Consider the following 18,631-nt stretch of genomic DNA (forward strand, 5'->3'; position numbering starts at 1 on the left):
CCATCGACTGCTGCCAAGGTGCTTAAAGCTACTTTTCAATGTACATACCTTGGTTTATGATAATTTGTGACATTTCGAAAATCCTCGAATCCGAAAAAACATCGCGTTGATTAATCAACCAATTGTTTAATTTAACCAACATCAGTAAAACATTGAAAAATAGCTTCAATACTTTGTAAAATATATTCAGGGTTTTCTCAAATAACATGTGTTCTAATATCTTCTTTCCATTTATTTCCTGTTTTAATGCGATGTTTTTTCATTGAACGATATGTCAAACGCATTTACGAAAATTTAATCACTGTGGAAGACTGTAGCACGGATGAACGGACAAAACAGAAAAAGGTACATTGTAAAACATGGTTTTGCACATCAAAGCTTAGTTAGTTAGAAAGATGGTTTGAAGGTCCATTTGTTAACGCAGTATCATATAAGTATATTTTTAATTGAACAGCATATTAAAAATAATTTGTGTATGACGTGTTCGAAACCACCGTCCTATATCCCACAGTGAATAGATGACGTTTTCAAAGTCAATCGCAGTTTTAGAAAAAAAACTCACTTGCAGTCGAGGAGATCTCCAAAAAGTCGTCAGAAAATCCAAGAAAACAGGATATATCGGATCACCTAACGTCCTGAAAGTATTATCATGGCTAGCCAAACACAAGGAATTCAACAATTGCTGGCCGCAGAAAAGCGAGCCGCTGAAAAAGTGGGCGAAGCACGGAAACGTAAGTGCTGTGTTTTTTTTTGCTTCTTTATTTCGATCCCAAGAGTCGCCACACGAAAAATCGATAGTACACAATAGCAGCGAACGCCTCACTTGTTGGCCTTGCTGTGCAGCTCATTGCAGCTACGAGCCTCCCAATTTATGCCCCTTTATCATAAAGTGGGTTAAATGAATGACGCGAATGGTTTTCGTTTGCAGGAAAGCAACGCCGTTTGAAGCAAGCCAAGGAGGAGGCACAGGAAGAAATTGAACGATACCGTCAGGAGCGCGAGCGACAGTTCAAAGAGTTCGAGGCGAAGGTAAGCACTAACAAGGATTAGTCTGTAAAACAGCAGCTGATCGTAAACGTTCCCCGTTTTTCCGCAGCACATGGGCAGCCGCGAGGGGGTGGCGGCCAAGATCGATGCGGATACGGTCCGGAAAATCGAGGAGATGAACCGTTCGATTTCGGTGAACAAGGCGGCATTGCTGTCGGAGATCCTTACGCTGGTGTACGACATCAAACCGACGGTGCACAAGAACTTCCAGGTCACGAAGTAAAATCTATGTAAAGGCACATGTTTTCGCTAAATATGATGGGGCTCGTTAAGCGTAAGTGTACTATCAAACCCTAAAGCCACTGAAGTTTACACACACAGGCAGGCTCGCGAGAGCAATGTACTAGTTAAAAAAAACAGTAACAAAAAAAATGATTACAACAAGCGCCATTAGAATAATCGATGTTTGTCTAAGCGGAAGTAAGCCAGGGCAATAAGCTACTTGCAGTTGTTTTTAGTTGTTCATGTTTATCAAATGCGGATTTTTTACGTTTTTGGCACACCTGTTAAGTTAATGTTTTCTTCTACCCCACTTCCAAACAGTCCTATTTCTTTCCCGTCGAATTTTAGTCGCCGGACGGCTATTATCTTCCTCAAACCCTTTTCCTCGCTTTGTGAAGAATTCCTCTCTTACATTTCATTCGAACCTGATAGAAACCGCGCAAATCGAATATTGTCGTTCCGGAGTCTCATTCCAAATAAAATAAAATTCAATCGATGTGTGACTTGGCTTGTCCTTCCTGTTCCTATTTCCGCTGGGTAGTGAAAGATGAGATCGAAAAAGACATGACAATATTTTCAATCGAATAATGTACAAGAGATGAACCCCAAGAAGGTGGCGAGGGAGGACTATGTTGTTGATCCTAGTACGGCTTATCCGTGGTAGAACGCTACAGTTGATGGCTCGAAGCTTGCAAGTGTCCCATCGCTCTTATCAGCTCTCGTCGTTAGGGTTTGGGGGCGCATAAAAATGTCCCCGTTCCACTTCGACAGCATAATTTGATTTTAATGTGTGATTGTATTACTTTTAACCTTGCTCTCGTTATTCTCTTCAATCGCAATACTGTTGCATCTACTAATATAGAACGCCTCGTGAAATTATATTACCATATATTATACCCACCACGGAAACAAATCTACCGAGAAGTCGACGTTACATCGTAATTCGAATAAGCAAATGCAGTAGTGTCTGGAGAAAAGAGTTGATATCAGAGTTTAAACCAGCTGGGTTTAGGACCTCCAGGATTGAGCTAGGCTATCGGCGAAACGTGACCCGTAAACATCGGCTTACCTTTTAGTGATGTCCCTCTCCTCTCTTTCCGAATCCACTTCTCGACCTCCAGGTTCGACTGTATTTCCGAATGAAATAAAGTTAAAGATAATGCGGTTGAAAAGGGAGTGTGTGCTATGTTAGTCCAACAAAAAGAAAGAATTGTAACTTTTATTTCACAATATTCCAACTGATCATGGCATGCAGTCCGAGCTAACTTTTTTGTTCATGCAATGAAACAGACCAACTTTCATCAATGTGAAAATAGACACACCAAAATTGCAAGATTCTTTATTCTTCCTTAGTCACGAGCAGTTATTATTAACGAAACAAAATTTGCATCATTGTATTATTTCATTATTGTGTTACTAGTCCTTCTTTCGTACGATGTCCTCTCACTGACTAAATATTAATCCTGATGCATACACTAGGTTGGGAAAAACCGTCTTCTTAACGCGCGATTTACACGCATCGAATGTAGAGGATTTTTTGTTTTATGAAAGGTTGGTTTATCCCAAAGGGGTTACATCCAAAATTCTACACTTATCCCGGGTAGCATGGTGTCACGAATATTTCATTAAATTTGTATATAATTCGTTTTCCACATTTCTTACTCTGTCTAGGAAGGTTCGATAAGTACGAACGATAGAACTATAAATAATTATCTTTGCTGACTGTTTCTCGACCGTGTCTCAGCTATGCTATTCTCTATGAATGGGAGGGGGTGTCTTCCGAAAGAATACGTCTTCCAGCGGTAAGCTTTGATAACCGAAGTACTACTACTACGAGAGTGAAGTTTGTGTGCTACTATTGTATGTTTTATACTTTTGAACTTCGCGAGGAACTATGCCCGGGTAGTAATGCTATCAGCAAAAATCAGCATGGACCGTGTTTACTATGAATTTAGGCACATTTAGTTCGACTGTACGGTATAGCAATTGTTTATCCGCCTTCAAGGAGCAACATACAGTTCCGGGAGGGAGCTTTTTTGTCGTAGAAAACATACATCTGTACGCCCCCCGGAGGGCGAGGGCGTAATATCAATCACTAGCGTATTAATTCTAGCTAAATAACTTCATTGTTTTGTTCACTACCTTTTCCTGTTGTATAGCATAAGAATACACCACTCGGCCACTAGCAACAATCGTGCGCTGTACACGTCTAAAACGAAACGAAAATTGAGGCATATTTTGCAATGCGAATCCTGCAATTGTTTTCTCTACGTCAAAAATAAGGATAGCACCATTAGGGACATCTATGCAACTTTAAGAGAAAATTAAACGTAGGACACCGAAAGAGGTTCTTGCTTAGAAGACGCGAGTTCGCTATCGTTTATTGTTAGCTTTATGTTAACGACAAGGTGTGATTCATATTCTCTTCATTACTTTAAGCCTTCCTTCTGGATGATGTGATCTTTTACCGCGATCGCGATTCGTTATCATTTGCACGAGATTTGCGTAGGAGTCGGCGGCGAAGCCGGCATTTAGCTTTGCGATTTAGCAGTGTTTAACACACACTCACACCCAGACATCGACATAATGTACCCTCTTTTTGTTGTACCGACACGACTGACTGCATCCCTTGTCCGGGAGGAATAACGGAATATAAATTAGCACATATGATAGATTACAACATGTTGCAGATATACGAAAAGAGATGTTAGAGAATAGCCATTTTGTTCCTAACACGCCACACAATTCATCCAAGCTCTCTTTCTGTTGGACGATGGTCAAGTAAGGATCGGATGATCGACAGCCTAACTAACTAGAGGCTCACGGAACTTAAGAAAGGGGCTTTTCCTCTGGGATGGCGGTCGGCGTGGTCACGGAACTGCGGCGCTCATCGTTCTGCATGTCGGACAAGCTCTGCACCGAGCTAGAGCGCGAGGATACTTTGGACTGTCGATGGAAGAAAGATACAAAAAAACATAAGTTTGATGATCCTCGTTCGCGGGAAAACGGATTTGTCACACTTACCCGAACGTTTTCGTATGCCGTCCCGACCCGCTCCTCGAACGATCGGTACGAGTCGGATTGTTTCATTTCCGTCAGCTTCTGGGTCATCTTGCCGGCGATGCCGCCAATAACGGACGTCGTTTTTCCGGCGGTCGTCTTAATGGCGCTTTCCGTTTTCTGATAGCTATGAAAGGACGCGAACAAAAAAAAATGTTTAATTAACTCTCCATAGAATAAACACGAACTGAAGGCGTGCAAAAAAGAATACAGTGTGTGTGTGTTTTTTGTGCAGTATTGCGCCAGCATACAGTGTGTGCGACACTCAGGGAATATAGAGAGAAGGAGGAATCATTTAGTGCAGAAACGGACTAGAGTGAAGGTTAGTGATTTTGTAAGTAAAAATGGGATACGGAAACTTACCCACGCGCTATCCTATTTTTTACATGCAAGCATAAGAAAAAGAACGATAACTTATTGACCAAATATTTAAACTAGAGGTACAAATTTCAAAAGGGGAAATGGTGCCAATTATACACAACATAAGATTACAAGTTGTTATAAAATTAAACGAAAAGAAACAAAGGCAATAAAATAAATAGGAAAAAATATTGAAAAATTATTTTGTTTCGTTTATACTCGTCGAATTTAATGTTATATAAAATTTATAAAAAATAGGTTGGAGATTGTTGGGAGCATAAAAGCCGGGTTAAAAGAACACATTGGCTAATATATCGCACACATTTTTTTAGTTAGCATAATATTGAGTAATAGTTTACAGAACACGTGAAAATGGTAGCATCACACATAAAGCAGACCCCGCCGATCGAAGGCGGAACTGAACCCGCGTGGCCGAATTTATGGATTTACTTACATTGGTGCGCTTGTTACAACGTTAGTGATTTCTCCGACCTTCGTTTCGACACTTTGATAACTTAAAAAAGCATGAAGAAAATAAAAGAAAAATAAAAACCGATAAAACGGAAGAAGATGAATGGCAAATGGCGAGATAAAATTCACAAAAATGAGCGAAACATTATTCATATTTTTGAAAACCAAATGTACCAATCGGTAATACTTTCGCCGCTAACAAATAGGCTGGTTATGTACTTATTTTTGTGCCGGAGATTTCGCATCACCACAAACCTGATACTTACACGTTGCTTTCTTTAACGTTTTTCAGCCCTTGGCTGACATCGTCGGTGATTTCCTTCCACACGGTGATCCCGAGCTTGCGCTTCAGCTCGCTGGCGTGGCGCATTTTCGACTGTAATACCGTCCGGAGGGTTGTGATCTCTTCCTCGACGCGTGCCAGCTCCTACAAAAATGAAATGGTTGCATTATAATTTACACTTTTATTTTCCCTATTTTCACTCGATTTTTTTTTTGGTACAGGATTCTTACCTGACTCCATTCTTCACGCTGGGCCGTTTGCTCTTCCGCGGAAAGTCCTGAGAATTCGTTCGCAATTTCGGCTGAACTGATCGATCCAACGGGAGATGCATCGGACAATTTATCGGGATTGTCTGTGTTGGAGGTAGTAGAAGAAGGGAATTGTTAATCGTAAATAGTGGTTCTGAAAACGGAGCACAGCCTTAAACCGTGGTAAATATATTTAACAAATACGTTGAGGGAGAAAAATACTTTTAACACCTGTTACAAGAGCTGGTTATGTAAATTAATAATATAGGTTAATCAGATTTGTTTTAAATTCTTAAGAATTGAAACAAAAAGGACGAACAAATTCCTAGAGCAACAATCACAGAATCTCGATGATGCTGCTTAAACACCACTTATTGCATTCAGTAATTTCCACAATGGTCTGGTACTTGTACGACTGCCGACGTTCCGTAGTGGACGTCCTTGTATGTTTTCTCGCATTGTTAACAAACCACAGCCAAGTGAACGCTTTTATAGGGCTTAGCACAAGGCGCACAAAGCTCTGTACAAGCACAAATCCAACCTCACCGTGGATAAGTTTTGCGGTCGATTTTTCCACCCCGGATCATCATGTACCGATCACGTGGCTCGGTGGGCACCGCCCGGCAGGAAAATGCACCATACGTGGAAACCATATGGAAGTGAAGTTGTTTAGAAAAGGAAGGAAACATGGCAAACATTAAAGAGGCAATGCCACCGTTGTAGTACCAAACGATAAAGCCGCCAAAACAGGGTGGTACGTGGTAAACTTCAATGCTTATGAAAATGTGAATGCCTCATATCTTTGAAAATTACCACGAAAGGTAAACGTGTGCATAAACTGGGTGAATGCAACAATGCAACTGGTGGTTGGCCTTCCCTTTCGATAGCTGAAAAGCAGTACGGATTTCACGAAATCAACGATACGCTACACCCTCTAATCAATACGTTATTTTAATTTCGTGAAAGATAACAGAAAAGATGAAGAGGTTTAACACGTTGCGTACCAAGCGTTTTAGCACAATTTTTAGTACAATTTTTCAAATTACAATTTGTTTATAATATTTGTTAAACCGATTGTTTTCGAAGGCCAAGCAAAAACTTAGCTTCCCAAAAATTTATATAAAATATTATAATAATTTTTATGTTGCATTTTCATTTATTTATGGGTCAAAAACTTGTTTGTACTAAAACTGCTGTCACCCATATTTGGGTGACGCGGTACGCAACGTGTTAAAACAATTTAAACGTATTTTGATGTATGTTAACGACCACATTACGATTGAAAAAAAGCGAAGATAAACGTCGGATTTACCTTGCTTAAAGATTGTAGAACAATGTATGAAATAAATTCCGAAAGTATGGAATACAAATTATTGTAATAACGTGTAATAACGTAACTGGTAAAGTTAGGAGCGATCAAAATGATCAACCATCCATATGATCGGGATCGTATAGTTGGCAATAGGAAACGTGGAAACACAAGCCTTCAAACATTCCTTTGCCAGTGACCTCACGCGAACTTAGGAAAAGTGATTAGCCTATTCTTTTTTTCATGCCGATATTGCCTGCTATACGGTTTTGAGCTGTAGGCCGTAGCGTTTCCGTCCACCTTGCACTAAATCGGACTGTAGTCACGAATCCAGGTGTAAACGTGACATGCAGCGTAGGAAAACGATCGTTCCAGTTGAAGTAGTTCTCTCTGCGCATAAACGTGCCCACATGAAACATGATATGGTTTTATTCTTTCTGCACTTATAGAGATAGCTTTTCCATGAAAGGTAAAAGTGTTTTTCAACAAAGGAAAACGTATTCAATTCATTTTTTAAACTGAGGAAAGATGTACTTTTTTTTGTCTTGCATTGATCCCCTCTTGAGGGTACGCGAAGTTTGTACAAATTCTCAACTAATTCCATGTATTCCATGTCCATCCTTTAACACGTCTTTTCATATGTGTCTAATATGTTTAAAACTTCAGGGTGTTTAGTTCCACATGTATTTTATAAAAAATGTGTAGGTAATAATTTTAAAACCTTCGGTTTCAACTACTCTGAGAGTTATCACCAAACGCGCACAATGATGATCTTAAATTAATTTGTGTAAATAATAACATTAAATTATTTTTCTAAAAACAAGTCAAAATAAATCAAACCTAAATAAGTTTGCTGTCCAATGACACAATTCTACATTGAAATGATAAGAAATAATCTGTGACATATAGACTCTTCAAGGTATTCAAGATTGCTAGTATATTGTCATTTTTCAAACTCACAAAAAACTAAATCATCTTCAGGGTTGATTACAGAAATGGCTAAGAAAAAAACAGAAACACATAGACAAATAGACAAAAAACCACAACACAATATGTTGGTACCGTAACAAATTTGAAAATGAGATTAAATCGACCAAGACTGACGCCAATTCGGTTGTGGCATGGTCAAAAAACACGCTGTCGAAATTGTTAAACCGCGTAATTAGCAGTCTATCTGGGATCTTTGGGAGCCTCATGTCTGTTCATAGGGAAGGGTAAAATGTAACATAAACCTATACGACATCGAAGGAGATTTGAGCAACAGATACATTAAAATTCACTTCTCTATACACAGTGCTGTGCGCAGTTTTTCACTTATGTCGCGATTACGAATAGTTTTAATCATCATTGCGTTATAATCAGCCCTTCTATTTGAAAATTTATGAACTACATTTTCGATTCCTTTTCCATAGCAAGTGTGTTAAGGCTTCAGCACACGTCATTTAGATAGAAATTTTATTCCAAAAAGTTAACCGCAAATAATTATGTCATTTTCAACTTTGTTTGTTTTGTTTCATAATCCAGCAATAGCAAAAACCCTCTACGAAACAACCACAGAACCATTTTTACGCTTACGCCACTCTTCCGATCAACGACATTTTGACGTCAGGTAGGTTGGTTGACTTGATAGGCTTCACTAGAGGGTTGCCATTTCGTCCGGTGTCCATTTTTTCCGATTATGTTATTTTTGTTCTACCCTTGATATAGTTTACGTAACTCGGTATTAGCGGCATATGTGAATAATATGCTTTCCGCCTGTCCTGCTCGTGTCCTTTCGTGCACCATATAATTTCTCACCTGCTGCACTGCCAATGTTGAGGAAACTTTTGTAGTTATCACCGCTCGAGATGCGCGCTAGGTATGGCTTCGAGAAATCGATGAACGTGACCCGCACGTCCCGAATCTTTCGTCGATTGAATAGCGCCCGGATGCGCCTGTTCGTGGCCCCGCCGAGCAGCTTACTGGCCAGAATGTTTCGCACCACCCCACCGCCGCCGGGAGCTATCCCACGGTCAGCGTGTCCCTGACCTGCGGTTCGCAGCGGTTCAAAGTTAATCCCCACGCCTAACCGATCGTGCTCGGCAGTCGTTCTAGGGCCGCGCTCACCGGTGCTGCCGCCCCCTTCGTCCGAGGAAAGTGGTGGATTGAATTCCGTTTCCACAGCCTGCAGTTCTACCTCGGCCGGTGCCGGATTGACATCCCCATCGTCATCGTCGTCATCATCGTCTTCGTCGTAAGGTACCCCGAGGATTTGATCGAGCGTCAGCGATCGCAGGTAGAGCTCCGTTTCGTCCGGCCAGTGCTGCTCGTGCCCGATCAGCCCGTCATCCTCGTCGATATCGTACACCTCGTCCAACGAGGGCGTGATGCAGTTTGGGTCGAGCTTCGGTATGTACGGATCCTCGATGTACTCGAGGCTCGGGAGGTCGTCCTCTCCGACGCGCATCTTGCTCGTGTCAGCTGCTCCGGGCGGTGGTGGTGGGTGAATTTTCCGGATCGATTCGCTCATTCAACCGCTCAATGATGCCGACCCGTAGGGTAGAGTGTGCGAAAACCCGGCACAAAACTAGACGGTGCCAATCATGACGAAGCAGGGCGAGATTGTGTCGTTTACTGCTACCAACGGGGCTTAGTGTAGCAAAACTACATTTCCATAACGATCCCAAAGGCTCTGGTCCTATTATGCAAGAGTGCTGTTGTAGTGCCTTCGAAAGGGAATTTGGCCCCAGAAACCATCCACTACGAAAGGTAGTACGAGTACATGCTGCTGCTGATGATGAAGTAATTTCGTTGGGTTCGTAATTGCACCTGGTACATCATGTTGGACAGCGATTCTATCGTTTCTTCAGCCGTCTTCAGGCCGTTGGTTGCACAAAAAAAACTTCCTCGGTGGTATGTCTTGTTTTCCCAACTATCAAATTCCCAACACAAGCTGTGGTGTTTGCTCAACAACACGTTGTCGATCAACCGCTCCTTTCGGATCGCTGCCGCTTGCGAAAAGCGTTGAGTTTTGTGTACCAAAACACTGCTTCTTAAACCACCCGAAGTACGTAAGAGAACTCCGATTTTTCTTTATGATTCTTCGACTGGTATATCTTCTCTTTGACCCAGTTTTATCTCAAAGTGTGCAAGTACCAGGCAAACTTTGAACGTTTTATGTAACGGGGGTTTGTGTTTTATATGCTTTCTGCCGCAACCGCTCACTCTCAGCTGATTGACCCAAACCACAGACTGGAAGACTTTAATGTAGGCCCGCCTAACAGAGACTGCTGATCGTTGTTTGACGAATAGTTTTAAGCCGGCGAGACGGACACAACTGAGATTGTAGTTTTTGTAGAAAGTGTTATTTAATTTTTAAACCAGTAATTTTCCTTAATGGAAAATTAAAAGCGCAACAAATAGGTCAACGTGGTTCGTCTTTGTCCATTTCACTGTGATTACTTCTCGTTCATCAAACAAGGTTACAACAATCAAACACAGACCCCTACCGACGAATGACCTTTACGATGATGGAAAGCTAATAAAAAAACCTTCTAACAACCACCAGTGTCACGAAAACGAAATGGAGAAAGCACACGTTCTTCACGGCCAGCGACGGCGGATCGATCGGTCGAATGCAATATACATAATTGTAGGACCATATTATGACACTCCACCAACGGACGAACCACTCGGCATTATCGATCAATTTTCCAGCCCTCGCTCGCTGTGCTCGCTTGGAAACCCTCCACAGCACACACTTGGGGTTGGATTTTCTTCCCCGTTGGCACCGTTAGCTCCCGGTGGTGGCTCGCCGAGAGTTCGCCGTTTACGGTTGTTTATTGACCAAACTCATTTGGATCACCCGTGGCGCACTCCCGCGCTCCTGCACAATTGTTACCGAAATTTCCACCGGGAACATTATTTCGTTACATTCTTTTTATGATCATTTCTTGTTACGGGCGCGGAGGAGAACTCGCGGCCACAAAACGGGAAAGTTGCTTGGGGCGGTTACGATCGATTCTTGTTTTTTTTTCCTTCTTTCCGCGGCGCTTATTTTCTCCACCGTTGTTCGCGAAAGGCTTACACATTCACTAAGGGTGGCCCGTTATGGTGCCGAAAGGTACGCGCGAGGCAATAGCGCAGTGATGTGTCCGTCAACGGCGAGTTGCGAACGCAAACTAAAACCCGCGAACGTTCCAGCATACACAGCGTGGCAGGAAAACCGGGGCGAATCGGACGAAAATGGCTTGCGTAAATACACAGCCCTATAGAGCCCTGGTACCAACACGAACGAAAGCCCCATGGAGCCGCAAAGCGCCTCTCGGCGAACAACGCGAAAGCTTCCCGCGAGTTGGCCACGGTTAGGTTCGCTTCCGCGAGAGAAACCATGATCCGCGATGGGGCGTGTGTGAGCGAAGAGAAGCATTCAACCCGCCACCCGTAAGAAATATACGGTGGAACGGTGATCGTTCGCGATCTTCCGCCGATCGAGAGAATATCACGGTCGGTGATCCGTTAGCTCCGTGGTGTCTCCGTAGACATATCCCATGGAAGGAGGCGAAAATGGTGCATATACAATCACTTTTTCTTACAACCTGCTTTGAGGCCAAGTCTCAAGTTTCAATGAGCTAAGGTCGACATGTAGTTGCCATTTCTCTGCCCGGAACCGCATCACGTTTGCGTCGATGTGACTTGGACCAGCAAGATCGCACGGCAGCACCATCTGTGGCAGAACCATATCATGTATCCGATTTATTGTCATTTGAAGTCGGCAAGCTTGGAACAAAATGTCTAGAAAAGAAGTTAGTCTTATGGCCAACATGTAGAGGGAAAGGTTTTAAATTCATCTCTTGACTATTAAGTTCGAATCATCGAAAGATTAACTATACAGTGGTACGGAAAAATCGAAAAAAAAAATCTGTTTGCACATTAAATTCTACCTCATCTTCTTTTAGTACATTTTGTTCATTATATTCAATGCTAATCTTGCAGTTATTTTCTGTGACGGTGATCTAATATAACAAATAGATCGTTACAGCGATCGTTCAAACGTTCCTTTCGTTCATAAAGTAATTTAAAAAATTAACAAATGAAGATCGTTTATATTATTTCAAAATATTTCATTGATTATATTAAGAAATAAAATGGGATGTTTGTAGAAGGCTTTAAAAATGTTTAAATAAACTTCTTGCTTGCTGTTTTACGTTTAAGGGTAATGCATGATTTTAGAGGAAATGTAATTAGATACAAACGGGGACCATAAATATCAGATCGTTGCACTTTCCCATATTTGTATAACAGAACCACTACTTTTAGATATGTTTTATTAATCATTTCATATAGCGGGTTTCATTTTTAGACCAAGACTGATAAGCATATTCTTGATGATCAGATTTAATGATCAGCAAACGTTTGTAGAATTAACAAGCAAACAGTTAACAACAGATATATTGGCCTATTAGAAGGAGAAATAGAAAGTGTTTACGGAATTTTTCATATACACTAGCATATATAATAACCTGATATTATTTTACCAAATTGGAGTAATGACTCACATGGCATGTTACAATTTATTTAGGTCGATCTGGCTTAAAGAGTTCAAGTTTGTAAATGATCAAATTAAAAACACATTTCAACGCTTGTGAGTTTAACGATTGTTGGGGATAATACACTGTTTTCAGGGCCAATTCGTCGGTATCAAGCTGTTTTTTGTTGGTAGTAGGCAGTCAATTGCACGCGCACGGTTTTTGTTTGGCATCGTTAGGAAACACTTTGGACTTGTTAAGTTTAACTTTGCCATTATCGGTAGCAACATTGACGCGACAACAACGCGACCTTTTCTCGTCGCGTCAATGTTGCTACCGATAATGGCAAAGTTAAACTTAACAAGCCCAAAGTGTTTCCTAACGATGCCAAACAAAAACCGTGCGCGTGCAATTGACTGCCTACTACCAACAAAAAACAGCTTGATACCGACGAATTGGCCCTAAAAACAGTGTAATTTAAAATATACTTCAATTCCATGCACCGCATTTTTCACTAAAACGGTAACCGATAGAGGAATTGATCATTATGAAGGCAGAATTTGTGCTCAAAATAGTGGAGAAACGAATTTCCACAGTACGATCAAGTGGTACACTGAGTTCAGAATTAGTAATTCATTATTTTAAATTGCAAATTGCAATTACAGCGATATAATAGTGTCAATGAACTTCGGTCGGCATTGGATTATTATGAAAGAGTATGCAGTTCTTAGTGTGAACATTTATTCCTCGAAATCCATTGAACAAATTCCTTCAATTTTTTGCAGTTTTGTTACGAAAAAAATCCAAAACACCGTACGAATTGTAATGCATTATGAATGAACCGTGAACAACTCCTTATCAGTTACGCGTAGGAATTATAACACATACTGGTGTTAACAGGTTGTTTAAGGTGCTAAGTACTTTATGAAATGTGAATCATCAGTGTAAACTTCTCATAAGTTTCATAAGAGGCTCCAACAAAACATTGGCACATTTGAACAACAGCATCATTTAAGGCCTCGTCTGAGGGCAATCGTATGTAAACCATTGAAACAGACGATAAGTTTGTATTTGCGATAACATTGTAGTTACACATGAGTCACCCCAATTGCCCGATAACAAATTGGCATCTGGCCGTACAGGAGCCTATGTGTGTAATATTATTTTCCCTGTTTTTTTTTGCTTTGCAAAATTCAACCATCTCGCATGTTCCCGTTGCCACATCAAACAGCACATACCTCGTTCGTTTGTCGAAGTTACATTACCATTTAATTTGATTACCAATCCTGGGATGTCGGTCCTCCGGGTATATTTACTGTGTCACGCAAACCATTTGTGCACAATGACAACAAAGAATTATTCCATTTTACAGTCTTCGGACAGGTGACGTGGTGTTTCTTAGCTTTTCTGCTATTGATCTTAAACTTGTAATCCCAACCTGCCCGACCGCACAGGAGTATCGGATGTAAGTTTTTCGAGTTACACGGAACCAATTTCTATGCCATCGAAAATGTCTACCGTGTGGGAAGTATTTTTCTCACTCTACGATGAATTCACGCTGACCGGTCTCGAACTTCGACATGTTACTTACATGATTCCTCCATCGTATTGGCAAGTTGGTTGGTAACACGGGATTGATAAACACTTTAAAACAGGCAATTTGCACGGAGCACTACCGAAAATACACGTATCTTTAATGCGTTTTTTAGAATACCGCACGCACAAAGCAACGTTAGGCCAGAACACCAGGTCTAGTTATGTTGAAGAGAAATTTCCACTGCAAAGAAAAGTGAAAAAAACAAGAAACGGCATGTCAAATCACTAGATGTATTTTGAAACGTCGCAGACGTCAATTTGGTTCAATACAACCCTGTCCTCTAACTCGGGGTCCACACCAAGATGATTAAATACTGAACAGGTGACTTTTTAGGAGGTATTTTTTTAGAAAATGGCGACCGTGGCTTTTGACAGCATGGTGATAAACAGCATAGAATGTAAACAACTATGCGAGTAACGAGAGGTGAAACTTCGATACATTTCGTCGAAAAATCGGTGACCCACTTCGGCCGACGGCTTCTGAAACATTTTCCATGCGAACAAAACGAAAGAAATAGAAGAATCGGTTTGTTTGGTTCTCGAGCGTTGTTGTTTGTTTATCTTCTTAGGACGATTCCCGCCAAATTTGAGTATCAGCATACTGTCAAAAGCTATTTTTCGATTTTTTGCAGTGTAGACGTCAAAATGCTCTACATTCCGCTACCTTATATAGTGTGTATTTATCTTGGTCCACACTACACTGCGACGTCGCCTGACAGGAGCTGAACTCCATATAACTCGGGGTCCACACTACAGCGCGACGTCCCGTCACGAAACGCGACGTCGCCTGACAGGCGGCAGAACTCCATACAAAAAAAATGTCGCACAAATCGCGCTAGTGTAGAAACAGCGAAAAACGCGACGTCACGCTAGCTCTTATCAAATGTCAATTCGAAACGAAAACAAACCGACAGCTGGACAAAACGTTAACAAGCCGAAACACAAACGCGAACAAAACGAGCAATATTCTCCACGAAACATCGGATTTTTCGTTTTATCACTTATTTCTAGCCTTCACAAATGTAATTCAGTTATCAAACTCCGTTTTAATTGATATTTTTACCAAAGTTTTTTAGGGTGCCGAAACGTAAACAAACTGCTCTTCAACAAGTAGGAGATGATGTGGAAATATATACTTCCTACGGCGAGCCAAAATATCGTCGTTGTTTGTTTAAGTATGTTTTCTCAGTGAATTTCAAATGTGGAAGCGCCAACCTCACTCAGGCTGCATAAAATACGTAGCTAAACAAATATCATGCATTACTACCTCAAAATTCAACAAAAAATTTTAGCCGAGTTTGCGCCCCAATGTGATACATATTTCCACATACTCTCCTACCTCTGTCGCGCTTGGCTTGCGCGATTGTTCTGCCGGAACTGGGCTACTTTTGAGACGGGACGTCGCGCTGCAGTGTGGACCCCGAGTAAAAAAAGCCTTGCGCATGGAGTCAGCGCCTGTCAGGCGACGTCGCATTACGCGACGGTGCAGTCTGGAACTCGGGGTCCACAATGCAGCGCGACGTCCCGTTTCAAAAGTAGCCCAGTTTCGGCAGAACCATCGCGCAAGCCAAGCGCGACAGAGGTAGGAGAGTATGTGGAAATATGTATCACATTGGGGCGCAAACTCGACTAAAATTTTTTTGTTGAATTTTTAGGTAGTAATGCATGATATTTGTTTATCTACGTATTTTATGCACCCTGAGTGAGTTTGGCGCTTCTACATTTGAAATTCACTGAGAAAACAAACTTAAACAAACAACGACGATATTTTGGCCCGCCGTAGGAAATATATATTTCCACATCATCTCCTACTTGTTGAAGAGCAGTTTGTTTACGTTTCGGCACCCGAAAAAACTTTGGTAAAAATATCAATTAAAACGGAGTTTGATAACTGAATTACATTTGTGAAGCCTAAAAATAAGTAGTACAACGAAAAATCCGATGTTTCGTGAAGAATATCGCTCGTTGTGTTCGCGTTTGTGATTCGATTTGTTTACGTTTTGTCCAGCTGGTTCTACACTAGCGCGATTTGTGCGACATTTTTTTTGTATGGAGTTCGACCGCCTGTCAGGCGACGTCGCGCGCTGTAGTGTGGACCCCGAGTAAGCGTTCAACATCTTTCTCGGGGTCCACACTGCAGCGCGACGTCCCGTTTCAAAAGTAGCCCAGTTTCGGCAGAACAATCGCGCAAGCCAAGCGCGACAGAGGTAGGGGAGTATGTGGAAATATGTATCACATTGGGGCGCAAACTCTGCTAAAATTTTTTGTTGAAATTTGAGGTAGTAATGCATCATATTTGTTAAGCTACGTATTTTATGCACCCTGAGTGAGTTTGGCGCTTCTACATTTGAAATTCACTGAGAAAACCACCTAAAACAACCATGGACGATATTTTGCCCCACCGTAGGAGGTATATATTTCTCCGTCATCTCCTACTTGTTGAGTGCAGTTTGTTTACGTTTCGGCACCCGAAAAAACTTTGGTAAAAATATCAATTAAAACGGAGTTTCATTACTGAATTACATTTGTGAAGGCTAGAAATAAGTAGTACAACGAAAAATCCGATGTTTCGTGGAGAATATTGCTCATTTTGTTCGCGTTTGTGTTTCGGTTTGTTTACGTTTTGTCCAGCTGTCGGCTTGTTTTCGTTTCGAATTGACATTTGACAAGAGCTAGCGCGACGTCGCATTTTTCGCTGTTTCTACACTAACGCGATTTGTGCGCGATTCGTACTATAAAAGATTTTCCCAATCGGGATTCGAACACCAAACCTCTGATACAAGGCTCGAGCACCACTACCAGTACACCAGTTGTACGACTGGATAGCATAGGGAAAATACAGGTATAAATGGCTATGTGAATAAATTGAACCACCAAGCTTTTAATTTAATAATGGTTATGATAATTTGAATTTATGTATCAAAATATGATCGGAATTGAAAAAGTACATTAAATATCTAAAGAAAATCATGAAAAAAAAAAATTTACAACCGTCAACAAAAAAGTTTTTCCTAGCTTAGATTTGAACTCCGATTCTCCGGAACAACACCCATGCACTATTATCGGATTTGAAAAATTACATTAAATATCTAAAAAATATTTCACAACCGTCAACAAAAAAGTTTTTCTCAGCCTAGATTCGAACTCCGATCCTCCGGAACATTACCCATGCACTTAGCCCCCTAGACTATTGATGAACGAAAATTTCCGCATGATATCACAGCTACTAATATGTATGTAGGCAAACTGAATATAGCATAGAAAATGAACGAAAAATAAAAACTTTTGTCGCATTTTTCCTCCCCGAGCTTCGCCGGGGCTTCCAGCTAGTCTTTATTTTTATAAATTTCAGTTTCACAGTCCCGTGATGAGACGAGGCAATAAACCCTACATTTTAACAGTGCACGTGCAGCATGCTTTTTACATTTTGACTCTAAGTGGAAACGGGACTCGAACACGGGTTTACCAAGAGCGAAGCCGTAGTCTTGCCGAGGAACCATAGCACAAGTAAGAATTAATGAGGAAATATCGCTACTTGATTATCCCAATCGGGATTCGAACACCAAACCTCTGAGACAAGTTTCGTGCGCCACTACCAGTACACCAGTTGTATAAGTGGATGGCAATGGGAAAATACTGGTGCATATGGCTATGTTAATAAATTGAACCACCAAGCTTTTAATTTAACAATAGTTATGATAATTTGCAATGTATGTATCAAAATATGATCGGATTTGGAAAATTACTTAGAATATCTAAAAAGTATCATGAAAAAAAATTTTGCAACCGTTAACAAAAAATTTTTTCCCAGCCTAGATTCGAACTTCGATCCTCCGGAACATTACCCATGCACTTTGCCCCCTAGACTATTGAGGAAAGAAAATTGCCGCGTGATATCACACCGACTGATATGTCTGTAGACAAACTGAATATAGCATAGAAAATGAACCAAAAATAAAAACTTTTGTCGCATTTTCCCTCCCCGAGCTTCGCCGGGGCTTCGAGCTAGTGTTTTATAAAACGTAGTGTGATACTTTCATTGCGCGGTTTTTGGAGAAATTCTTGGGATGCTGTCTACTTTAAATGCATTAATAATCCACCAAAAGCGTCCTGTCTTGCCATTAATCGGAGTTCTAAAGGTACTTTTGTGAAAGATCGTACGACTGTTGAATTGTTTAAAAAAGTGAAATTGAACTCGTGTGGTGAAGATCAAAACTACATAAACACTACAAATCCCCCTAGCGCAAGTTTAATAATGTTCTTGAATAGAATTAAATATTAATTGTTTTGGTTTTTCTTAGAAAAGTGGTTTAATGATACGTTTTAATCTGCTTAATATCCATGTGTATTTAGAGTTACATTTTTATTTACCGTAAATATTTTTAACCTTCCATGTAGTACAGTAGATATCCGACATACGCGGTACTCGACATACGCGGATACGGAGGTACGCGGTTTTCAAAACTTGGCAGTAGATTGGGTTTATAACATCGATGTAAATTCCTCAGATGTATGTAAATTACACATT

General features: G+C 40.9%; 2 protein-coding genes across 2 annotated transcripts; one reads left to right on the forward strand and one right to left on the reverse strand.

The window, feature by feature from the left end:
- The first annotated feature begins 554 nt into the window (after window positions 1–554).
- LOC131282806 (V-type proton ATPase subunit G-like) lies at window positions 555–2,437 on the forward strand. The gene is made up of 3 exons (XM_058312348.1): window positions 555–731; window positions 929–1,029; window positions 1,097–2,437. The coding sequence occupies exons 1-3, from the start codon at window positions 650–652 to the stop codon at window positions 1,268–1,270; spliced, it is 357 nt and encodes a 118-aa protein (XP_058168331.1). The 5' UTR covers window positions 555–649; the 3' UTR covers window positions 1,271–2,437.
- Window positions 2,438–2,571: 134 nt separating this feature from the next.
- Window positions 2,572–14,270, reverse strand: LOC131282483 (tumor protein D54). The gene is made up of 6 exons (XM_058311963.1): window positions 14,099–14,270; window positions 5,674–5,795; window positions 5,427–5,587; window positions 5,144–5,203; window positions 4,294–4,456; window positions 2,572–4,215 (listed from the first exon to the last, which is right to left on the reverse strand). Exons 1-6 carry the CDS (start codon window positions 14,109–14,111, stop codon window positions 4,099–4,101), a joined length of 636 nt encoding a protein of 211 aa, XP_058167946.1. The 5' UTR covers window positions 14,112–14,270; the 3' UTR covers window positions 2,572–4,098.
- Between the last annotated feature and the right edge of the window lie 4,361 nt (window positions 14,271–18,631).

This window comes from Anopheles ziemanni, chromosome 2 (assembly GCF_943734765.1).
Source record: "Anopheles ziemanni chromosome 2, idAnoZiCoDA_A2_x.2, whole genome shotgun sequence".
NCBI lineage: Eukaryota > Metazoa > Arthropoda > Insecta > Diptera > Culicidae > Anopheles > Anopheles ziemanni.

What these genes read in the sequence shown, in the direction of transcription:
- LOC131282806 (XM_058312348.1), top strand. Translation starts at nt 650, where the DNA reads ATGGCTAGCCAAACACAAGGAATTCAACAATTGCTGGCCGCAGAAAAG. An exon ending in AGTGGGCGAAGCACGGAAAC is followed by an intron (nt 732 to 928) that starts GTAAGTGCTGTG and finishes TTTCGTTTGCAG; the next exon opens with GAAAGCAACGCCGTTTGAAG. An exon ending in TCAAAGAGTTCGAGGCGAAG is followed by an intron (nt 1,030 to 1,096) that starts GTAAGCACTAAC and finishes GTTTTTCCGCAG; the next exon opens with CACATGGGCAGCCGCGAGGG.
- LOC131282483 (XM_058311963.1), bottom strand. An exon ending in AACGTTAAAGAAAGCAACGT is followed by an intron (nt 5,204 to 5,426) that starts GTAAGTATCAGG and finishes TGCTTTTTTAAG; the next exon opens with TTATCAAAGTGTCGAAACGA. An exon ending in CGGCATACGAAAACGTTCGG is followed by an intron (nt 4,216 to 4,293) that starts GTAAGTGTGACA and finishes TTCCATCGACAG; the next exon opens with TCCAAAGTATCCTCGCGCTC.